Source organism: Echinops telfairi, unplaced genomic scaffold (assembly GCF_000313985.2).
Source record: "Echinops telfairi isolate 266 unplaced genomic scaffold, ASM31398v2 ScPeMD7_443;HRSCAF=831, whole genome shotgun sequence".
In the NCBI taxonomy this organism is placed as follows: Eukaryota; Metazoa; Chordata; class Mammalia; order Afrosoricida; family Tenrecidae; genus Echinops; species Echinops telfairi.
The window spans coordinates 36,374,803-36,391,367 of NW_022104341.1; the positions used below are offsets into that span (position 1 = coordinate 36,374,803).

Here is a 16,565-nt window from a genome sequence, read left to right on the forward strand (position 1 = left end):
GATCAGGTATCAGGCATCAGAAGACTCAAAACAAACAACCATTTTGATGCAAACAAGGGAGTCAGAGTAGAGACCCAGAGCCCATCTGTAGACAATTGGGCATCCCCTCACAGAGGGGTCATAAGGAAGGGACAAGGCAGCCAGGGTGCAGTATAGCACGGACAAAACACACAACATTCCTCTAGTTCTTTGTTTCCTCCCGCCACTATAGAACCCCAGTTCTATCTTACAAATCAGGATAAACCAGCACATGTACCCTGGTACAGATAAGAGCTCTCAACACACAGAAACCAGGACAGATACCTCCTCACACACCAGGACCAATAATGAGGGTACAGGGAAAGTTGGGGGAGAAGGGGAGAAAGGAAGAACCAATCACAATGATTGACATATAACACCCTTCCCCCGCCCCCCAGTTCCATGGGGTTGCGAACAACAGAAACATGGGTGAAGGGAGACAGTGGACGGTGTATAATATAAAAATAAAAATAATTTATAAATTATCATCAAGGGTTCACAAGATTGGGAGAGGGAGGGAGGGGGAAAGGGAGGAGCTGATACCAAGATCTTAAGTAGAAAGAAAATGTTTAGGAAAAGATGATGGCAACATATGTACAAATGTGTTTGATACAATTGATGTATGGACTATTATAATAGCTGTAAGAGCCCCCAATGGTAAGCAGTCGACCTTGGTATCTCTCAAGACTTTGGTGCTGATTCCCCAAGGCCACTGACTCATTTCCTCAAAGAGTTTGGTTATATTTAAGAAACAGAATTCACGACTTTGCCACTACATTCATGGATATATGTGTAGCGAAGGAAAATACACATACACAAATATCTGCCATCAAATCTCTATATTAGTGGTTCCCAACCTGTGGGAATGACCCTTTCACAGGGGTCACCTTATTCATAACTGTAGCAAAATTAGTTATGAAGGTGGCAACGAAAATAATTTTATGGTTGGGGGAGGGGTGTCACCACAACATGAAGAACTGTATTAAAGGGTCATGGCGTTAGGAAGGTTGAGAACCACTGCTCTATATATTTGTGATTATATTCCCATTCTCCCTGCACATTCCTCTTCCCGCACCTGTTCAGCCTGCATGTCTAGCTAAGTCTTTTCCGGTAGCTCACCACTAGGGCAGGATTATGTGAACAACAGTATTTGCTGTGGTTGAAGACAAGGGCAGTCTAATCTGCACCCATTCTCCTGTGTGAGCTTGGCTTAGAGGACGATATCCCTGCCTTGGTCAGTATGAATTTCTCCATACTCTTCATCTCATCTCTTTCTAAAATTCCCAGTAATTTTTAACCTGTCCAATACACTTGCTCTGGTGCTGCAGTGAGTTAAGTATTGGGCAGCTAACCGAGAGATCAGCTTGAACCCCCACCAGCCACTCCAGGAGAGAGAGCAGGCAATCTGCTTCTGTAAAGGTCTACCTCCTCAGAGACCCTGGGGAGCACTTCTACTGGGTTCTCTGGGGTCACTGTGAATCAGAAGAGACTATAAGGCAGAGCTTTGCATTTGTTTTAAATGCTTTCGACGACTTTCCTGCCTATAAATGAGTACCTCTCGCTTAAAGAAGAGTAACCCTGTCTATTGGTCCTAGAACTACTGACTTCTACTCTTGGAGTAGAAGGATCCTCTTGGAGTCAAGGATCCTCTGCTTCCCAAACAGCCCTCTTTCTCCTTTCCCCTGCCTCAACTCCACAGAAATTCACTGGCAAACTTCATCATCGACCTATTAATTCCCAGATCTGATGACACCCCCCTCTCAGATCCTGTTGGATTTGACATTTTTTGAGTTATGTGGTCTTATTCGCTGTAGTGGGTTGGATAAGTGGGAGTGCTCTCCAGATTCTTGACCATTGGGAATCTCACAATATGACTTGATTTGGAAATGTACTCGTTACAGATATAATTAGTAAGGAATCTCAAGGTGAAATCATCCTGAATCCAATGACCAGTATTCACTTACAAGGAGGAGAGGACACCGAAAAGGCACACAGGAAAGGTCACTGACCCAGGAGGCTGACACAGCAGGTGATACCTCGGCCTATTCGAAGCTGGAAGAAGGAGTATGGCCCTGCTGACACCTTGATTTTGGACTCAAGGACCTAAAGCTATGAGAGCATGCATTTCAATTGTGCAGCCCTAGGAAACTAGTTACTGACCATTTCATTGATCTTGAAACACTCTTGTCCACTGATTTCTTAAACCTTTCTAATGGGTTCTCTTCCCGCCACTGTGCGTTCCTTCTCTGCTGATTTCGCTAGCTGTGTTTTCTCGCCTCACAAAGAAACTTTGGTGTCCCTCAAGGTGCTGGCCTCCAGGGGTGTTGTCATTGGCCCTATTTTCTTCTCTGCTTTCTCCTTCTCAAGCACGCTTAAACTACTGATGATTCTCAGATATCTGTTTCTGGGTCTCGTTCTTTCTTCTGCAATGTCTGCTACATGTCTTTACTTGAATTTCCTACCAAAGCAAACACCAAACCCAGTACCATTGAGATAATTTCAACTTACACCCTGCCTATATAGGGATTTTGAGGCTGTAAATCTTTATGGAAGCGGCTAACTCTGTCTTTCTAGCAGAGCAGCTGGTAAATTTAAACTACTGACCTTACAGTTAGCAATCCAAAATTTACCTGACAGGGTCATCAAAGTCCTCAAATTTAATGTACCCCAATTTTTGCTCTTTGGCATCTTTTCAAAATTTACCCTCCAAAAACATTCTCATCATCCTGGCTAGTGGGGCCACCTTACAGTCAGTTATTCAACCTGAAGATCTGGGAGGCATCCACACCCTCACATTGGGCTCACTGCTGGGAATGTCACAGAGGAGCAAGACAGAACAAAACTTCACCCTCTACTGCCACTCATTCACTAAATTGCTTTGAACTTCACCCCCAAACTTTGTAATCTATCTCTCCTTTCCAGCCTTAGTGGGATTATTATAGGATCTTTCTTTATCACTGGTCTCCTTGTTCTTCCTGCCAAAATACAAGTAATTCAAAAATGCAAATCTCACAATACCACCACCCACTTTACCCTGCAGTGGCTCCCTGGTGCATCTCAGGCAACGTCTCTCTCCTGTCAGAAAAACCAGACCGTCTGTGCTCTGGGCCTTAGTCTACCTTTCTGTCTTTTTTCTTGGAACTGCCTGTTTCACACCTCCTATTTTCTAAGCAAATCAAGTTCCCAAAATAAACCATGTTGGTTCACATCCCCCATGCCTTTGTATCTGATCATCCCTTTGCCTGGAATCTTCTGAGCTTCCCACTGATAACTATCATGTGGGAATGGACATTATTTTGGTACTATTTTATTCTAATGAGCATTGGAACAAGTGCTGGTAACCGCAGAAACAAACGAGTAAGCCAAAGAAAGTGCTACACACTTGGGCAGCATGTAAGGTCTTACAACTATCCTCATTTTAAAGAAATGATGTATACAACCATTTTGGCACTGTTTTGTTTGTGTTTTTTTTCCCAGAAATGCTTTCTCTTTCAGTAAAAAATTTCAAAAAATTCCTTCCTTATCAGTTTTGTATTCATTTCTGTTGGCTATTTTACTATTGTCAGCATTACCTGTTTGCTTGTTATTTTGACTCTTTTTTCAACTTCCATGTGCTGAAAGGATACATCAGCAGAATTTGAAATGGCACATTTCCTGTTAACATGCTATAAAATATTTTAAGTACTTTCATAGCTTCCAATTGTGAATGAATTTTCAAAGCATTTTGAATACTGGGTAATATTAAATGCTGACAAAGTAATGTGATCTGTAATCTCTGGGATTTTGATTTGGTCTAATTCATCGTAGCAATGTTGTATTCATAATTTTGTAATTGTATAAGCTACATCAACCAACAAGCCTGGGTTTTCCCTAGGTCTACTAAGAAATATCTACCCAGAATCACTCCATTTGAAAGACACTCTGTGCTCAGAGATGATCTGACAGGCACCTGTGTCACCGCCATTCATAGTCACTTGAGAATGCATAGCAATGAGAAAGTTTCTCTTTAGTAAGTCAAAAATAAGTCTCCCCCCTCAAAAAAAAGTGTCCATCTTTGCATTTCAAATCAGTGGTTAAAAAGCCAGATGGGTATTTTAGAGTAAAACAGTATTATCATTCGTGGTGTTCTGCCATACGAGGAGACTATACAGTAAAATTAATTTGTCACCATAAGTTGTATATTATTTTTGCACAATCTTCTGAGGGGCGGGGGAATCTCAAAATACATTTGTTCTAGAAACAAAATTGATGTCACTCACTTGTTAAGTTTGAGAAACTTGAACATAAATTATATGACAATGATTAAGTAGAAGATCTTTATCTGTATCTTCTTCATATGCAGTTGGAATAGGTGAGGTAAGCAGATTGAGACATAACAATTAAGTGACTATGATATAGCACAGGCAGAATTGTCTTTGTGACCTACAAGTAGGGTTTGCTTTGGGTGGTGAAATTATTCTAATGGGTTGTCAGATTCCCTTACCTGGCAGTAAAGCACTGCCAATCAAAACAGATTACACCAGATAATGTAGCTCATTTAGCCCTCAAAGTCTAAAAAAATCCAACTTTTCCTGAACATTTTCTGTGAGATGGTGGAAGATGCTGTTAAATAAACAGGGCCAAAGGTTCTTTCTTAAAAGTAAAGCTCTTCACAAAGTCAAATTCCTGAGGCAACACTGGACTCCCGAAAGCCAGTCAGTCCATGTGAACAGACAAGTGACACTTCCTTATCATCTCTCCGAGTCACTCACACTCTTCACAGAAATGACGAACTCTCAAGTCGTGCTTGTGCCGTGTACCATGCATTAAAGTCTGACTTCAACAGAATCCGTTTTAAGAGAGCATTTTTTTTTTTTGGCTCAAAGCAGGAAGTCGGTCAATTGAGTGTTTGTTAAACTCAGCAGTCACTTTACAGAAATCTGAGTCCTAGGAGAGAAAATTTTAATCATCAGTGACCACAAGTCAATTAAGAGAATACAAGTCTGGCTCTCATTAACATTATTCACCACAAGCTGAAAGAAGGCACTAGGTAAAGTAGGCACCATGCCACTGTGTCTGCAGATGGAGTGAAATTGCTTGTCACGACTCTTTATCCACAATCCTTGTATCTCCCACCAAATGACTGGTGGGGTGCATACAATAAGGTATAGAGGCCTCTAACTTGGAGATTAGTCAATTTTATTATTCTTCTAGGTATAAAGAAAGCCATTTCAGAAGGAGTCACAGAGAATATTATGACCATCAAGAAAAAAGAGCCAAGAATGGAATGCATCTAAGATCCTCCATGGAGAACCACAGTGGCATGCAGAGTGGCACACAGAATGGAGGTTTCCCAAGTCACAGAACAAGCAAAGTTGAGTGCCTTCACTCAGGATGCTGGCTTGCAGAGTCGAGTGTCCTTTGGGACTTTACAAGCACTAACAGCACTTTATAGGAATTGCCCAAGCAGGGAAGAGGTCAAGGGGCAGCATGGCTGTGGGGCAAAGGACCAGAGAGAGAGTCATTCCTGTTGGCACAACTGAGAAGCCATGCTGAAGACCAAAGAACTGTATCCTTAACATTTCTGTTCCTGCCTTGTAATCTGTTAAATTCCCTAATAAATCCCTATGATCACGAGCACCATCTGTCGCTTCTAGTGCTCTGTAAACACTCACTCACTGCTTTCTCTAGGAAGGACTCCCACTGCCTCCTGCTCTTAAGGGGCCAAAAACCTAGTTGGAATACCTTTGTAATGAGGCAAGCAGACCGGACTCCCTATTGGACAAGCTGTTTCACAGAGTGTACAGTTTCAGCCTTGATGACAGACACTATAGGCCAACTGAGGTACAGAGATGTCATTGTCAATCAAAGGAGAGTGAATAGAACAGTAAAACAATCCAAGGCACAAACACACTATTGACACTGGGCCACTGACAAGAGGCTGTGCAGGGATTTAGGCTTTCTACTTGGCTTGATAGTTCTTTAGACTTGTAGTGGTGTGGCGCATCGGAGACTTGGAAGCAGGTTTACCAGGGGTAAACTAGTAGAAGATAATTAAGCTGCCTGCCTGCTCAATTCAAAGTATGCCTTCAGAGGGAAAAGGAGGTTATGCAAAGATTACCAGCTTAATACAGCTGTGCCACCATCCCCCAGGAAGATGGGATACCATTCCTGCCCTTTGGACAAATCTTGCTCAGTGGATTAACATCTTCCCAGGGCACGTGGCTAGAAAGCTAGATCTGAGTCTGGTTGCTACAGCAACACAGCATCCAGCAATGTACTGTGAGACCATAATGTGAGGACAGGCACTCTCCTGAAAGCTGGCCCATCTGATGGTGGATGTGTCTGGCAGCAATCTCAGTCATGAAGTCATGCAGCAAAAGCTCCCTAGATCACTGGCCACTGTGCTGCCCTTTAGGCTCTGCCCTTTTCAGAGTCACTTGGGAGACATTCTCCATCCTGCCACAAAGTGGCAGGGTAAAGTCTTCCCCGGGAGGATTTAAAACCACGTGCATTCTAATTGATTTTCAGCTGCTATGATCTAGAAGTGTGACATGTCTGGGGTTGCGTTTTGGTTGGCTGGGGTCTGAAGTCTTCCTAGGCAGGATGTTTTGGGTGAATGATTGCCAACTGTGGGGGAGACTGCAGGGGCAATGGCAGGACGATCTCTGGTGGTGAAACACTGTACCATGATGATGAGAGGGGCAGGGAGAGGGCCCTGCTCCTCCTCCTTCATGAAAATCACAGCACCTACGCTGTCTTGGTCACCTGACTCTGAACAGGGACTCCCTTCTCACCCTCTACCCCCTTTAAAGTGAAGAGAAAAACATGATGGGGCTTTCATGGTGGAAGAAAGATTTGAGAACAACTCAAGTTTGCCACTTTCCCCCACATTCCAATCCTTCCATGAGAATGAAGACATTTCAGCTGCCGGACTATGTTTGTAAAATCCCCGTCCCCTGAGGATTCATTTCTCAGGCTCTTGACTTGGCACGCTCAACACAGAAGCTCTTTTCCCCTTATGATGTCTACGACATGCCTTCAGAGAGTTTGCTCCTCGTTAATGAGATCACTCCTTTCTCTGTGCAGAGAGAGATCTGCACAGAATCTGGACGGTCCAGGGAATCTCTTCCCATGTTTTCATATCTTAAATTGTCCTCTGTCGCCTAGCCTTTTTATGATCAAAATTCTCAAACAAGAGGAAAACTTGTAAAGAATATTTATAGAGCTAAACACCCATATTCACATCACCTAGATTTTCCAATCAATGTTTTAGTGCACTTACTCTAGCACACATCTATCCCCCTAGTCATCTTTCCAGTCAGCCATCAATCCCTCTTTTTAGAAAACAGATGTCAAAGAAAGCTATATAGAGTATTATATTTCTCCATAACTACATAAGTTTGCAATTTCTCAGTATGTGTTGGCCATTCTTTTCCATTTGAGGTACAATGTCTAAGATATGCAATGCACAGATCTTAAGTGAACTAAATGCCCATGTAACTATGGAGACACAATGCCTCCCGCTGTAACCTACACCCTTACTGAGAAGCGCCATCACCCGTACCCCTCCTATGTTCCTATCAGAGGCAACCAGGGTTCCCATTTCCTTCCACTATTGAGTCGTTGCCTCTTCTAAAACTTGTAAATGGAACCGTTCAGTATCTTTTGTAAAGCTTCTATCACTCCACATATTTCTGAGATTTAACCATGCTATTGTAAATATCTGGTTCATTTATTTGTATCAGGGCACCACAGTGTCCACGTTCCTTGGAGAGGTGCAAATGGTTCGGCATTTGACTGCTCACTGGAAGTGTGGTGCTCTGCAGCCACCCAGAAGTGCCTCAATGGAAAGGCCTGCCCCTCCGGAGCAGGTCTACTCTGCACCCATGGGGTCGGCATGAATAGGAATTGTCTTGAAGCCACCTGGCTTTTTCACTTTGTTTTGGCACATTTACTCTCCTATTGATGGACACCTGGGCTTCCAGTTTCGAGTTCTTTTTGTTTGCTTGTGCTAATTTTCCACAGTATAAATGAAAGCTACTAAGAACGATCCTGTACAAATCACTTTGTGGTCATATGTTTTCATTCCCCTTGGGTTATGCCCGTGGTTGCATTGCTGGGTCAGGGAAAAGATGCATGAGCCTGCTTTACATTCCCACCAACACTTTGTGGGACTTCCGGCTGCTCCAGCTCCTCATGAACTTTTGGAGCTTATCAGTCTTTCTAATTTTAGTTGTTCTCCTGGATATGAAGTGACTTATTTTGGCAACTTTTCCAAACTAACAAAGGAAATACACAGGAAAATTTATTTGGAGGAAAGCTACTGATTGGCAAATTCAATACTAGAAAACATTATTTTATTCAAACTCAGCCCAGGCAGCCAATCACACGACAGAATAATAAACAGCGGAAGGAATGAAGAACAAGCAGCCAGACCAGCCTCGCCTCTCTGGTCTATAGCTCCAACTATAGTATAAAATTAGAAAAACAAAGTTGGTGTTTAAGAGACTACTGCCGTCATTAACAGAGAGAACAGCTTTTTCTACAGAGATAGCCCTTGTAGACTACAATGTGTTCCCCCTTCTTGCTCAAGCCCCTTTAGCCTCATCCCTACCTCTATTTTCCACTTTCTAATGTGTTTCCATTGAGGACACAGCTGTCCCTCCAGCAGCAGCAGCAGCAGCGGCTTTTGCCAAGATGCAGATACAAATGCACTATGTATCCCTCCTCTCCGCAGTGGTGACTGTGTCTCGGGCTTTGGGGTGTTTTTCTTGCAGGAGAGTCACTAATCTGTAACTTTCACTCTCCCCTTCCTCCGTCCCCTCAATCCCTGAGGTCCTGGTATCATCAGGAGTTAAAGTGGAGGACATGGAAGAACAAGGGCACCAGTGCTGGTCCCTCACTCCTCCTTCCTCACACCCTTCTTCGCTTGGCGACAGGTAAGTGTATAGGTACGTCATCATGAGACCGAGTTACCTGTTCTTGAAAAGCTCTAGCTTGCTCCTCAAATCCCACTGTTCGGAAATAGTTGACGACATCCATCACAGCCCAGTCTGCAGGATCGGGTGGCCTTCCATTCTCCACGGAACTACAAAACAAGCATGGCAGAGGTTGTAGTAGACCATACATTCGCTCCCGTTCACTGAAACCATGACCCTCGTTTCCCTCAAGGCCCAGACCCCAGCCTACCTCTCTTGGAACTATAATCATTTTTGTGTTTATTGGGCTCAAGTGATCATTACTCTAGTTAGCTCGTGGCTGCTTTCGTATTAAACCATTAGACCTTTTATATAAAGTATCTCCTTAGGGTCAGATTTTTTTATTCAGTGACAAGGAGAGTGACTTCTGGTGGTCCGAAATGATAGACATACTTCTACTTCAGTGGCCAGAACAGTAGGCTCTTGACAACATGGATCAACACAGTTCTCCTCTTCTCCCTTTATTAGTCCCACGGCTATCCACCCAGTGCCAAAGTCATGCTGTCCTCCTGGCCCCTCCATGGCCCTGGACTGTTGTCCATGCCGCTGGCCCTTTACTCATCTGTAGCTAACAAATGCTGCCATCTCTAGTTCTAATGCCGCCTCCTCTACTGGGGACTCTTTAGATCCACCAGACAAATGTTTTTGTTATAAGCTGTTCTAATTTATTCTAGAACTTTATTCTAATATGTATTATAGAGCACAGTGTATTTTATTCTGTGTACCATAGGACAGGCCTACTAGGATGACATTTGCTGATTAGACAGCCTTCCCACCAGGCAACAGCCTGAGCCAGTTCTCATTTTATTATTCCCAACATCAAGCACCAGGCAGTGTTTGTTCTGTGGTGCACAGGGTTGCCACGGGTCAGAACCAACTTGATGGCACCTAACATCATCATCATTATCATCAAGACACTATTATAAATGCAACTGATATTGCTCAAATGACTATATGTATGATAATCAAGCATTTGTGGGAGAGGGTCTGTGGATAACTCCCCTCACTTGATTGGCAGAGGAGGGCAGTAGATGTGGGAAAGAAAAAGAATGGCAAAGCTCTCCACTTAGTGTAACCGTGCTTTATTTCTGTTCGGAAGCATTTGGTTGGTTTCTATTTTATATAACTTGTAAATGCCCAATCAAATCAAGGGAACTCTTCAACATTATTTCAGCCAGAAGGACTCAGTCCAGGTTTGGCTCTGTCACTCACTGACTTGGTGACGCTGGGCTTTGTACTCCTTCAGTTTCCCTCCTGTAAAATGGTAGCAATCGAGCAGATCACAAGTCTGTGACTGACTTATAAAGCATGCTTTCTATGAAGACAATCCTTATTTACAGGCATCTATTTAGTTCATGCAATCAACAAATAATAAATATTTACACAAGGAATGCAATAGTGATAAGACTCCCTGGCATACAATTCATCAGTATCAAATTGCTATAGGTGCTATGATAGAGAGGGTGCAGGAAACGAGAGGTACAAGGAATGGCTAGTCCATTCTACATTGTATGAGTGAGGAGGTGGAAAAGAGGGGAAGGGAAGGGTCAGGTCAGGGGAAGTTGCCTGGGAAAAATTGATTTGGGGTTTGGAAAATATATTTTATTTTTCCAGGCAGAGAAGGTTGCCTGAGAAAAGTACTATAGTTTGTCTAGGAAAAGAACAACCAGGCATCTCCTTATCAGATGCCTCTCAAAATTTTGCTTTAGCCTTTGATTTAGGCCCTTTTCACTCAACTCTTCCTCTGGATGATCTCATTTACCTCCCAGAATACAGTTACTGAAATCTCACTCTTGGGTCATATATTCAAGAGCCCACTGGAATCTACACTCGGGTACTTGCCGTGTGCTTTAGGCCCAGCATGCCTAGTGTGAAATTGCCTCCTGTGCTAGATGCCCTCCTCCCCAAACCCATTCATCACCAGTTTTCTCTTCCTAAGTAAATGTCATCGCTTGCTACTCACTGCTCCAAACCAGAATAGCAGGGTAATCTGCTCCCTTGTCTGTTACTTATATCAATCAATAAGTCCCCTAAAAGCCCTTGAATCTGTCCTATTTTATCCACTTATTTTCAATTATTCCAATCCTGTGGTTTATTGTGTAGCCTCCTATCCTAACCTCCTCACCACAAGACTTGCTCCTTTGCAAGCATTTCTCTACACCCCATCCAAGGTGAGGATTTGTCTCATCCCATTGTTCGTCTTCTTAAAAGGCTTCCTTTTGGCCATAAGGTAAGTTCCAAATAGCTTAATCTGGTTTAGAAGATTCTTTAGGATAAAGCTTAGCCCATCTTCCAGCCAGGGAATAGACTCAGCCAAATAATCATAGAATTCACTGCCTACCTGCACATTGTGGTAAATGATATGAGAACAAGCAGACAATGCTATGGAAGACTGATATACTTGGATATGGAAGGCTAGGGGAGGTTTGCTTGTAGACATTTCATTTGAGGTGAAGTCTAAGTATATGAAGCTAGGAGCTATCTGTGTATAAATGTCAGGTGAAGATTATTCCAGAAAGGGCTGTGTAGAGCAAGAGAAATCATGCAGGTCCCAAAGACCATGTTAAGGATTCTGAATTTTTGTCTAAGAGCAATAGGAAGCTGTTCAGTAATCTTTTTTTTTTTAAAGAGTGACCAAACAGATTCATATTTTGAAAAAGAGGGTATTGTACAGAAACAAGAGAAGAAGAAAGGCTACCAGTTAGCAGTCTATTCAGTCTTCAAGCAACACATTACAGTGTCTCATATTAGAGCTGCTATGGACAAAGAGAGAACTGTGCGGATTTTGAAGATATTTAGTAAGTAAAAATTTACATGATTTAGTGACTCATTCGACATGGAGAATGAAGGAGATGGGTGAGCCAAAGACAAAGTTTAGGTATACAACTTATGGAACTGGATAGATGATACTATCTTCATTGGAAGGGTACCACAAGACTTCACTCGATACACTAAATTTGTGGTACCAGTAACACTAGAATAGAGCTTTAACATGCCAGCTTCAAAGAAACATGGCGTGACACACTTGGCTGAAAGCAGAGCGTACCAGAAAGGCTGTCCTGTATATTATTAACTAAGGAAGGCATTCAACTATGTGGATCGTAACAAATTATGCATAACTTTGCAAAAGGATGAAAACCTGTATGTAAGCCAAGAGACAGTTGTTCAAACAGAAAAAGGGGATCCTGTATGATTCAAAGTAAAAAAAAATGTGTGCCAAGGCTTTATCCTTTTGTCATACTTACTCAGTCTGTACACTGAGCAAACAATCCAATAAGCTGGGTGATATGAGGAAGAATGAGGAAGGTTCTTTGACAAACTGCAGCCATGGAGGACACAAAGTACCTTGCTTGCTGAAAGTTAAGAGGACTTGAAGAATTTGCTGGTTAAGATAAAAGATCACAGACTTCAGTATGGATTACACCTCAATATGAAGGGGGAAAAATTCTCACAAGTGGATCAATAAGTAACATCTTGATAAATGAAGAAAAGCTTGAAGTTATCAAGAATAATTTTACTTGGATCGATAACCAGTGCAGTCAGAAAATCAAACAATGTACTGCATTGGGAGCTATCTCTTTAGAAGCCTAACAAGCAAAGCAGTCACCTTGATGACTAAGACGCGCGTGACACAAGTCACGATATTCAATCACCTTATATGCTTGCAAACGCTGAGCACTCAAGATGACCAAAGAAGCATGGGAGTCTTGAATTACGGTATTGGTAAAGAATACTGGGTCTATCGTGAAGGGCCAGCACAAACAAAACTGTCTTGGAGGAAGCACATCAAGCATGTTTCTTAAAAGTGGAGATGGCTTTACTTGGCTTACCCTGGACATGTTGTCAGGAAGGTCCACGTGCCGGAGAATAGTAATAATAACACGTGCTATATTGTAATTTGGGCAGGTAAGGGTTTTCTTATTCTAATTCTTATTCTTCTTGGAATGAACAGAATCCATCAGGAAGGAAAACCACATGTGGTAGATTGACACAATGACTGTAAGAATGGGCTCAAACATACACTGTGAAGATGGAGCAGGACTGGGCAACAGTGTTTTATGTGCTTAATATTCGGTTGTCAAGAGTCAGCATCAACTTGGTAGCACCTGACAAGTGAGTCCTGAGTTCAAAGCATAGGACTGGGCTAGAGATAAGACACTTGGGAGACGGAGCTATGTAGATGGTGACCAAAACCTTGGGAGAGGTGAGAAAAGATGGGCCCAAAACTAAGCCTTGGGAAGATATAGCAAATATTGAAAAGATTCATGTTACTTTTAATGACATTTCACAAATTTTGGGATTTCTGAAGGCCTTTAAGCATCCAAATGTCAATGGTCTAGCCATTCTTAAGCTTCACCCCCAGCAAAATGTTTTGCTCATGAGACCCTACTAATAATATGACTTTGTCATTGTCAAAGAAAAAGAGAGTCACTGATCAGGTGTTAGTCATATTTAACTTAAAACATTTATAGTCAGTACTTACTAGTAAAAAGTGTTTTCCCTTTTGGGAATAGAGGCTGTGAATCTAGCAACACTGCGTACATCCTCATGTACACACACACACACACACACACATACACACACACCCTTATGCATAGATACAGACACACTTCCCACTTAATACACAATATTTATTGGGGGACAAAAATAAGTTCACTCAATCATGACCAAGCATTTGGTTATATATTTTAAAACCAATAATTCTATTTAAAATTAACACCAACTCAGTTTTTAAAGACTATCCACAATCTGGAATTTTCCATCATCCCATTAACATAGGCAATCATGAGAAGACACTGGGGACTCCCTTCAGAATACCATCTATCTTCCTGTGAGCCTAGAGGATTCCCAGGAAACATCTGTAATTGATCTCTCTGTGGTTGACTTTAGTTTGCTGCCTTTCCTCATAAAGATTCGTCATTTGACAGTAAAAAGAACACGTTATATTGTAATTTGAGGATGGAAGGCTTTCCTGATTCTTATTCTTCTGTAAAGTAAAATTATCGTTTCCATAATCCTTAAAGAACTCAAAGTGCAGCACAGAATGAAACCATTGAATAACTGTTGGCAGTGTACCATAAAGAAGGCAAATTCCAAACAGAGTCCTCTCACGCTCTGGGTGAGGGAATCCACCCAGAAAAGACAAAGGTATAGGAAACAAGGAATGCATTTAATGACTGACCCACCTAAATTCAATCCTAGAAGCAAATTAACTTTAAAAAAAATTGCATTAGACACTCATATCAGGAAAAGTGAGGCTTTCTACTACCATAAAGAGTTATAATCTTGATGTGAGGCAATCTGGCTGCGATTATCTGTCACCCCATTGATCACCAGGGTTGATTCAGCTGATCTGGCTGGCTGGGCGGGCATCCTGTTCCTCCCTCAGCACTCCATGTGCGTCCCTCCCAAAGCTGTGCATGCTCCATCCAAGTGAACGACCTTCAGACAGGACCACCGTCCTTTGGTCAAGTGTAGACGAGTAGCTACACTCCCCGCCTACAACCTCCAAACTAGAGTTACAATCTTAGAAAACCAGAGGGGCACTTCTGCTCTGTCTTATAGAGTCTCTAGAAGTCAGAACCAACTGGATGGGAGTGAATGTGAGTTTGATCCTAAACAAAGAATGGCCCTAACTTCATCTCTGTCACTCTCCAGCACCTAGCAATGGTTTGTTAAATTCATTTGCTACCCACCCGAGAGTACTTCCAGACTCCAGCACACTTTTCACATATTAGCCACTCAAATCCTTGTGGACTGACCCCTGTAATCCCCCTTTGAAGATGAGTACACTCAGGCTAAGAAAGCTTAAGTGACTCACCTCAAATCACACAATAAAGGCAGGATTAGAACCCAGGTACACTTGACTCCAGTTCTACGCTTTTTCTGTTAATCATAGATTCAAGACATATTTACTGTCTCCGTACCGAGTGAAGTGCAACAGCGTTCAAAGGGTAGAGAATGCATGGGCTCTGTCCTCAAGGAGCTGGAGATCTTCCAGAACTAACGAAGTCTCACGAGGAGCAAGAGGAAGTGGGGGCAGTTGAGGAGGCACACCTCAGAGGGCCCAGTATTACAGGGGTTTATTACAGCACGTGCGTGCAGGAACACATTGTCTCATTCTGGTTGTCTATGTTAATGTATGATCAATGATCTTCTGTTTCCTTCCAATGTTTTCAGCAGCAGTTTTAAGGAGAAAGCTCAGGATTAGCTAATGCATCATGACGGTGGGAAGACAAGGGAAGCCAGAGTATCAGAGAACATTTTGGAGGTTAGCGTTTAAGTGTCCCCTTGCCCTCTGGGAAACAACAAATCTCCTCAAGGGCCACTTTTGTGGCCCTCTGTTCTATAAATGCACACGTCTCTCCAAATAGCTTTTATAACGCATGTACGTCAGCTTCCGGAAGGAATTTTCACAGTGCTGTTTAAAACTCCTCCCAATCAGTGATTCCATTGTGGCTACTAATTTCCCACGGATCAAATGAGTTAACAGATATAAAAGTGCCATTGTCACGTAATATTTATCATTCACAATTCTTATAGCAAAATGTTTCTAATATACAATATAGGCATATACTTAGTATTCAAAATGGTAATTTAGGGAATCTCTTTTAAGGTGCGGATTGTTAAAATAATTTTGTTTTTTTACCTTATTACAACAAAAAAACAAAACTAGCAAGCTATCACATCAGTGTTTCTATTTAACCCAATCATCGATTGGTCCCTGTATACATGGACAAAATGAAATCATGCAGGAATAGCTCACACTAGGAGACAATTCCAACCCTCATCTGTGATGTAAGCTATCATACTCTGGTAGCTGACATGTTGCGGTGATGCTCGAAGCTGTGTCACTGGTACCAGCAGGATCATCTATGGTGGGCAGGGTTCAGAGGAGTTTCCCCACTAAGACTAGGAAGAAGGACCCAGCCACCTCTTTGTATAACGGTTGGCCAGTGAAAGCCTTATGAATGGTAGCGGAGTATGGTGTGTGCCAGATCAGCCCCTTGAGTTGGAAGTCACTCAAACTTCAACGGGAAAGAGCTGCCTCCTCAAAGTAGCATTGATCTTAATGATGTGAATGGAGCAAAGCTTTCAGGATCTGTATTTGCTGCTGTGGCATGGTGCAAAATGAGAAACAGCTGCAAACAACCACGACGAATCAGAACATGGAATGTACGCAGTGTGACTCTAGAGAAAGTTGTAAGTCATAAAAAGTTCAGTGGAACAAATAAAGCTTGGTATCCCGGTATTAGTAAGCTAAATGGACTGGTATAGGAGGGTCATTAAAAAAGAAGGCCCTCAATCAGAAGGATGGACACAGTGGCTTCAACAATGGGCTCAAACATAGAAATGACGATTATCTATTAGTCCTGGGCAGTGTTTCATTCTGTTGTACACAGGGTCACTAAGAGTTGAAACTGACTTAATGGCATCTATAAAAAAGGAAATGACTCTCTCTTAATTAAACAATCACTTAATTTTAAAAGGAATCTAGCGAGACACAAAAGGACCCTGGTGGCATGGCAGGTGGAGCAGTTGGGCTGTGAACAGAAATGCTGGTGGTTGGAAACAGCCAGCTGCTTT

At 42.4% G+C, this 16,565-nt stretch overlaps 1 protein-coding gene across 3 annotated transcripts in view; it reads right to left on the reverse strand.

Annotated features, from left to right (window-relative positions):
* The window catches only part of SAMD13 (sterile alpha motif domain containing 13), a 49,290-nt gene that overhangs the window by 13,417 nt on the left and 19,308 nt on the right, over positions 1-16,565 (reverse strand). For all 3 annotated transcript variants that reach the window (XM_045292055.1, XM_045292054.1, XM_045292056.1), the window contains exon 3: positions 8,977-9,088. In XM_045292055.1, coding sequence (XP_045147990.1) covers positions 8,977-9,088 — 112 coding nt within the window. The remainder of the gene's footprint in view (positions 1-8,976; positions 9,089-16,565) is intronic.